Source organism: Eubalaena glacialis, chromosome 11 (genome assembly GCF_028564815.1).
Source record: "Eubalaena glacialis isolate mEubGla1 chromosome 11, mEubGla1.1.hap2.+ XY, whole genome shotgun sequence".
In the NCBI taxonomy this organism is placed as follows: Eukaryota; Metazoa; Chordata; class Mammalia; order Artiodactyla; family Balaenidae; genus Eubalaena; species Eubalaena glacialis.
The window spans coordinates 87,997,050-88,005,295 of NC_083726.1; the positions used below are offsets into that span (position 1 = coordinate 87,997,050).

The window sequence follows — 8,246 nt, forward strand, 5'->3', positions numbered from 1 at the left end:
AAGGGAGGACCAAAGATTAAACCACTTGCCTTACTGATTCCAAAACCACAGTCAAATACAGAACTCCTATGCTTTTTCTAGTCCATGGTTCCTAAGTCATATTTAAATTTCCATTAAAAAAAACTTATTCATATTATTTGCATGATGCTTCTTTCTTGTTTTACTTTTTAATGAAATTCTAATTATTTTTAAAATAATAAATGCTCTCTAACCTAATGAACTTGAATTGATTTCTTTATAGAAATATTTTACTTGAAAGTGAGCCTAAAATAATAGTCCACTATTTAGAGGGTACAGATAAAAATTGAGTATCTCTTTTCTTCTCCTTTCCTGGTCATCAGACAATTATAAAGAAAAAAAATGTCAAGCCCAGTGGCGGTTGAATTCAAACTAGAAATACACTACATTATTTATTTATTAGAAATAAACTGAATTAAGCCATTTTTATTAAGGTACATTGTGACAGGCTAAGCACATTCCTGAAATAACTTTAAGAAGGAGGAAGAGACCAGAAAGCTAACATAATTTCTCTTGCCAAAATGACATGTTATGCTTAAACTGAGGAATGACTGTATCATTATTTCAAAATAATTTACGTACATAGATGCATTAGAAAAGATTTCTACGTATCCACTAAAAGAAAATATAAATAATACGTGAGGAAACACAACACATTGGAACCTTCTTAATGCTATATAAAGATAATACTCTGTATCTACAGAATTTCATATAAGGTAGAAAAAGTTCAAAAAGATGTATTACTGGGCCTAAAAAACTTATGGACCAAATCTTTTTGTGATATTCTTTAAAATAACCCCATTTACAGACTTTAATAACAATAACTGCAAGGCCCCACAGGGTCTCTAGCTTATCAATACTTGTTTTTTTTTTTTTAAGAATTACCTTCTAATCAAGAAATTCAGTTAAGTCTAATTTAAAAAAAAATAATGTCAAACGTATCTATTTGGTAACTCTTGAAAAATATTCAAAACACATATAACTTCAGGATGTTTCCAAAAGCAGCTCTGTAGAGCATCTTTTAATTCACAGCATTCCAAAAGATCTCTTAAAAGGGCAGGGACTCAACACTTAAAAATGAATTAGAACAATGATTCCTTTAATCCATGGAGTAGAATAGTTTCCTCCTTCTTGCCAGACTAGAGAGAAAAAGTTTTTTTTTGTCTCAGAAATATGCCTAAAAAACAAAAGCCTTGCACCAATGGTATCAGATAAGAAGTTTGTTTTTCCTAAATTGCACATTTTGGGGAGAATTTTGACTTCATATCTCCATTATAAAATAATTATTTGAGTGTGCTTTCTTGTCTAATTAAAAAAAAGTTTTGGTAAAAACATTTGTCCTACAGTCACTGTTATAACTAAAGAGTCAATCTACTTTCTAAGCACTAAACAGAGTACAGCTTGGCCCCAAAGAGTGTGTACAACCAAAGACTTTGCATTTATTACTCAAGACTACACTTGTATTTTTACCTGTGCATAATTTTATATTTGCAAATGAACAGTACCTTCCAAATCCGCTCATTATTTAAAACCCAGAGAAAGCATAATCCAACACTTAAGACAGTTCACACAGTTATTGAAAAGTTTACAAATGTAAAACTGGATTAAAAAATGAATTCTAGTCACAGTTCTAAGTTTACATGTCAACGTTAGCATATCCAAATAATACTTCTCTGTAAGGTAATGACAACCCAATGAAGGTACTCCAAATAGCAGACACAGAATCCAAAATTAATCCCCCCAAATCCTACCCAAGCATTTGTTCCCTAATCTACAAAATAAGACTAGATCAAATAATTTCTAAACTTCCTTTAAATTCTAATGTTTTTTGGATAATGGAATCAAATACCAGTTACTTTTAGTTTTATAATTATGTGACCCTGCAAATCACTTGTTTTTAACCTCTCTGAAAAGATGCAATTTTATTTAAAATATCTCAGCAAAAAATTATTTCCTACAAGTTTTATGAAATTTATTGTAAAATCTCCTTTGGTAACTTTGGTGGGTTAAAAAGTGCCCCACAAAAGGATAGGTCAACTTGGAACCTGTAAATATGACCTTATATGGAAAAAGAGTCTTTGTAGACATAATTAAGTTAAAGATCTGGACACGCAATTATCCTGGATTAGGGTGGGCCCTAAATCCAAAGACCTTGTCCTTGTAAGAGAAAGAAGATGAGAGGAAGGTCATGTGAAGACAAAGGCAGATACTGGAGTGATACATCTATAAACCAAGGAACACCACGGACTGCAGAAAGTAGGAGAGAAGCATGGAATGGATTCTCTTTTACAGCCTCCAAAAGCAACTAACATTGCTGACATCTTAATTTTAGGCTTCTAGCCCCCAGAATTCTGAAATTTTTTTTAAGCCACCAGATTTGTGGTAATTTGTTATGGCAGCCAAAGGAAACTGATAGAGTAGTGTATTTCAGAAAGAAAATCCCTTTTAAAAGGTATTATCATCAACACAATTTATCTTTGCCCATGATCTATTTCATATTAGGAACAGTGAAAGGACTTCATCATTTCTAGATTTTTAACAAAAATCAACAACTTGATTCCTAGATAAACACAGAAGAGCCTCTATTTTATAACATTTGCTATCTATGTGAGTCTATTTTACCCTATGATTGAAATTATATTTACTAAAATGTTAAACAACTTTTCAATCAATAATATTACCTAATCATTTGTAAATATTTTTCAAAGACTTTGCTACTTTTTCTGAAGAGAATTAATAAATAAACTTGTATACAAAAAAGTTTCCAAGCTTTTTGAGTGGCCAACAGTATCAAAGAAATATCATGAGATAGCTATGAATAATTTTACTTTCCCATCATTATTCAGGCTTATGGAGCAAGTCTTAAACTTTTCTCAGTTCTTTATCATTTAACTTCCTTGGGTCATAGATAGATATATAGATATATATATATATATATATATATATATATATATATATATATACACACACACATATATATGTATATATATATATACATATTTCACATATATATATATTTAAAATACATATTTCTGATATTTAAAGCACAAAAAATCTGATGTGATCTGCGGATCACCATGGTACCTAAAAGAAATTTCAAAATTTCTACTTAGTTTTCATTATGGAAATAGTCTAAATAATGAGTCTATTTTTAGAGTTCAAGATATTTCTGATATTACCACATAAACCTCTGAATGTCCTGACTATTTGGCCACTGAAAAGTCTTATTCAGAAAGATATAAAAAGTTAGGAAATTCACAACTGCATAGCAACCCAGCTCACAAACAAGTCTGGATGTAGGTGGCAGAGGTATGTTAAGCCTATAAATAACATAGGGTAAAATGAAGTAACGAAATTCTAGCAGTTTCTGAGGTACTATAACGGTGAATAAGCATATGAAAAACATTAAATTCCAGAATATCGACTTTGATTTCAATGAGTCAGCGATACTCCAACCGGCAAATATATAAACTGGAACTAACAAATATTTCACAATTTCATATCTTTGAAAAACTCTTTTCCACACATAGAATGTATAATGTCTATTATCTGCTAGCAAGTATTTATGAGCGTAAGTAAATTTCCAAACTAAAAATATGGAGACTAAAGTAATCACAAAAAACTGAATTCTCCGTTTCCAAACTAAGCAAAGAAAAGACCTGATTTTCTTAAGAGACAGTAGGTGAGGAAAGGAAAAAAAGAGAGTAAAAGAGAAAAAGTAGAATAGCTGAGGAAAGTGTAGGCAGGCTTCATGACTACTCCGGTCACCAATAACAATTCCACCATTAACTACCACAAAAGCACAAAACAGAAACATTAGAAGGATGTAGGGCCAAGTCAAAAGGAAAAGCATACTCAAGTTCTTAAAGGACATGGAATAAGCCAAAAGGAACTGAAGAATTTTCCTGAATTCTGAAAATGGTCCTTTAATAGAGGAAAGCCTCTCTTCTTTCTTCTTTTGTAGCTCGGTTTTCCAAGCTTCAGTCAACTTTTGTGCAATGACGTTTCCTGCGCAGAAGATAGCCCAGATGATATTTGTTTGACGAAACATGAAGCCACAAAATCCAAGCAAGGCTGAAGTTTTATGATTTCCATAAAGACACATCAAGTAGGCAAAAAGAGTAAAAAACATGGATCCTGCTTCTGTATAATAAAGGAAGTTAAAAAAATAGAGTGTGGGAAATACTGCTAATGTTAATGTTGACAAGATTCTCTGGATACTTGAGGCAGCCTACAAGAAGAGAAAACACAGTTCACACATAAAACAAATAGGCTGTTTCTGCTGAGCTAATGAACTAAAAAACAAAAAACTGCCTGAGTCTTATTTAAAACAATTATTCAACATTAATGTTATTTCTGGCTTTGCAAAAACACAGTATGTATTTATAAGGGCACTTTCTGATACTTTTTAGTTACACCTAGCAGTTTGGAAACCAGTAAGACAATACACGTGTGTGTCAAAGCCTAAAATACTTTGAATCATTCAACAAATAGTTAAGGAGTTATTGTGTGCAAGACAATGACCTCAGTTCTATGGGGAACATGGAGACAAATGGGACACAGTGCAGGTGGTTCCATTTCAGTAAGCTTATCTTCGTGCCTTCCATAAGCATTCACTTAGCCATCATCACCAATTTCTTTTAAGATATCCCTTCAAAACTGTGCACTAGAGAGAATATAAATATGTATATAACATTTATACCACCATACACAATGATCTTACTATTTTATGATGAAATTACAGGGATCTTCCTGAAAATAGTGGGCCTAGTCTAAAGTTCTAAACATCTTCTTTTGGGCTGATAGTCTCAGGTAGAATTTGAAAGTATTCTTATCTCCTTGAATTCTATCATCCAGTTAATCTAAATCACCAAGCCAGACCATGCCATTACCTTGATTAAAATTAAGGGCTGTCCATCACCTATTAGATAAAGTTTAAAATGCTTTCCATGACATAAAAAGATATTCGTGACTTCTCCCCTACCTTCTTCTACAGCCTTCTGCAGCCTCACGTCCCTGTACTTTATAACCTTATAATTCCAAATAGCAATTCCCTGTGTCTTGTTGTTCAATGCCTCTCTACTTTTGCTTATGCTGTTAATCCTGTCAGGATTCATTCCCATCCTACAGTCCTATCTGTCATCAAGATTCAGCTCAGGTACCATCTTCTCTGTGAAGCCTTACCCAATGCCACCCACACCTCTCCCTAGCAGTCAGGGTGCAACAAGTGCTCCTCTGCTCCTTCTCTGTATCCTCATAGCGTTTTATAGCTATTGCTCTCTCATAATTTACACTATTGAAATCATCTCTTTAAGTTAAAAGTAACTATTATAATTAATATTTATTGATTCCTTACTATATACCAGGCAATATTCTAAGCACCTTCCATTTATTAAGCTCTTCTACTCTTCAGAACAGTCCTATGAGGTAGAGTCTATATTTTTCTCATTTAACAGACAAAAACAAGGAGTCACTAAGGGGTAACCTGCAAAGTAACACAATTAGTAAGTGGATAGAATTCAAACCCAGGTAATCCACCTCCAAGGTCTGCATTCTTAAATCATAAAAAATTGCTTGGTAACGTCTGTTTCCCCTAATGAAGATATAAGTTTTATAAGAAAAAGATTGTGTCATTTACCTCTGTAATCTCAGTGCTTAGCATACTGAGATATTTACTGAACTGGTTTAATTCATGAAAATTTATAGATTTTATAAATAAATAAGAGTAATTCAAGTATTTAAACACAAATATCTTCTAAAATGGGGGTAGGGGACTTGCTTTATCTTTACAAAAGATACACAAGTATTAAATGTTAAATACATTTTTCACCAAATTTCATAAAACAAATTCACCATAATTGTGGAATTGACTGTACATAAACTTAAATATAATAAATTGTTTTGAAAACAAACCTTGTGCCTGGGTTGCACCTTGCGGAGAAGCAAATATAGTAAATAGAAGTTGCCAACACTGAAGAGAAGATTAACAAATCTGAGCATTCCAATGGAGCAGACAACGTGTTCCGACCATCCAAAGATCCAACTGGCAGGTTTGACCACTCCAACTGACAGCAGGTATAAGCCAGGTAATGTAGTAATCATGGGGTCCCACTTAAAAAAAAGGTCAACAATGAAGCAAAAGCAAGAGGTAATACTGATAGGACTGACACAGAGATGTCATCTTTACCAATAATCAGGCATTTTGGGAAGTTATCCTAAGTCACAGTTAAATGAGCAAATCAGATGCCTCCTCTAAAGAAAAGTTTATCTTATGTTTTGTCCCTGTACCTGCTTTGTGATTGTTAAGGTACAAGCAAACAGTAGACAACAACTTAAACTCAGTTTCTATTTTCCAAGATATACTCTTTGGAGGGCCTGTAATTTGCTGATTGAATTGCAAATGCTCCAGTTTTAAAAAGTCTGGAATCATCCGCTGGAACTCTGATGGATTTGGAGAAAAAAATGTTTAAAGAGATTAAAGCACAGGATCCATAATGACAACTACAATGTAGAGAGCCATGAATTGTGCTAAATCCTCTGTATATAATCCTGCAACAAGCCCTATAGTAGATACTATTTTACTGTCATTTTCAGATGAGTAACCTGAAACTCAGAAAATTTCCAAGCGGCATGACTAGTAAATAACAGTGCCAAGATTTAAAATCAGGTCTTTCTCTGACTATAGACTTTATATTTCTAACCACTACTCTACAATGACTTCACCAGAAGAGAAGAATAATGTGTCTGTTTTTGTATCCATATCTACACATCTATGTAGCCAAATATATACTCAAACATGCTGGCACTTCACTGGTTGCCAGTTTATCCAGTTAACAAAGGTTGCTAAAAACACCAAGGATGGGGTTAATGTAACTTGTCACTTCTTAGTAGCTGAAGATTCCCCCCTCCCCCTCCTATCCGACTCCCAAAATACACAGTGAGATGCTTGACAGGTGAGCTAAAGTGAAATTTTCTGACATTTCCTAGGAGCAATCCAATGCCTCTAATCCCGGGATTGGCAAAGAAAAACTAGGATAGCTTTCATCATTAGCCAAAAAGAGGGGCAGTAACTCAGTTCCCCATTAGTTAATCTCCCAGAGCTTTTCTTGCTAGGAGACAGATCTGCTGTTTATTCATTCATTTAGCAAATATTTTACAGATCTCAGAGACAGGAACAAAAGATTACCCAGTTCCTTTCCTGTTTGGAGTGGAGGGAGCTAAGGATAAAGGTAGGAGAAATTAGAACTGGGGCCAGCTCTTCCCTTTCTAGCCTGTTCGAGGGTGCAGACAGGTTGGGGACCCCACCTGCGAGAGGGAGAAATGGCCCTCACAGTAGCGCTGTGCCTGCGGCAGGTGGAAGATCTCGTCCATGTAGGGCTCTCGCAGCGCCCGGCTGAAAGCAGAGAAAAGGAGGCAGGACACTAAAAAGGTACAGCTCAGGGCTGCCGAGAAATAGTAACCCTCCAGCTGCGCCATTCCTGCCCGCATAGCCAAGAATCTAGTCCTGGAAAATATGTGCGGGATTCTCAAGTCCCCAAAGTCGAGCTTGACATTCGGGCTCGAAATGGGCGCGCAAGGAGGGACTAGCCGGAGGGAACTGAGCATAGCCGGAAGGCAAAGGATGCTGGGAAGAGCGGACCCTGAGCTTCCGGAAGGGTCGGGTCACTGTTTTCCGAGCGAGGAGTTTAGGTAACGCACTGGACCGTTGCCCTGTCAATCACGTTGCGCAGGGCGCACTGAGTGGTCAGAGCAGCCGGAAGGGGCAGACCTCGGGGGATCTGAGGGCGCTGGAGTTCCGCAGCTTGTTGCTTTGAAATGAAAGCAGCTGCTTATCCTGGAGGTCTTTGTTGGCTTTTTTCCTGCTGTTCCCATTTCTCACCAGAAGGTGGCGGCATTTCCCCATGTTTGCAATCCCCAAACTCTAAAAATTTACACATTCCCCCGCCCAGGTTATTTTTTTCTCTCGTGATCTGAATTACTAAACAGTCAGTTCCAAGGCATTTGATTTCATCAACTTTGGAGGGTGGGAGGGGGAGCGTTGGTTGTGGAAGTTTCAGATTAAAACTTGAAGGTCCAGAGAGACCCTTTACTGCTGAATGAACTTTACTAAGTCATTTTTAGATTAAAAGAGAGCTCTTTCAAAATGTCGGTACTCTGAACGAGGATTTATTTACATCATCACTCATAGTGCATTCGAATAGGCAGATCACAGTATTCTACGGGAGTTG

The 8,246-nt window shown here is 35.7% G+C and overlaps 1 protein-coding gene across 1 annotated transcript; it reads right to left on the reverse strand.

Moving 5' to 3' along the window:
- Positions 1 to 3,146: 3,146 nt before the first annotated feature.
- Positions 3,147 to 7,623, reverse strand: LOC133100760 (dol-P-Glc:Glc(2)Man(9)GlcNAc(2)-PP-Dol alpha-1,2-glucosyltransferase). The gene is made up of 3 exons (XM_061205191.1): positions 7,324 to 7,623; positions 5,932 to 6,129; positions 3,147 to 4,249 (listed from the first exon to the last, which is right to left on the reverse strand). The coding sequence occupies exons 1-3, from the start codon at positions 7,621 to 7,623 to the stop codon at positions 3,194 to 3,196; spliced, it is 1,554 nt and encodes a 517-aa protein (XP_061061174.1). The 3' UTR covers positions 3,147 to 3,193.
- Positions 7,624 to 8,246: the final 623 nt, after the last annotated feature.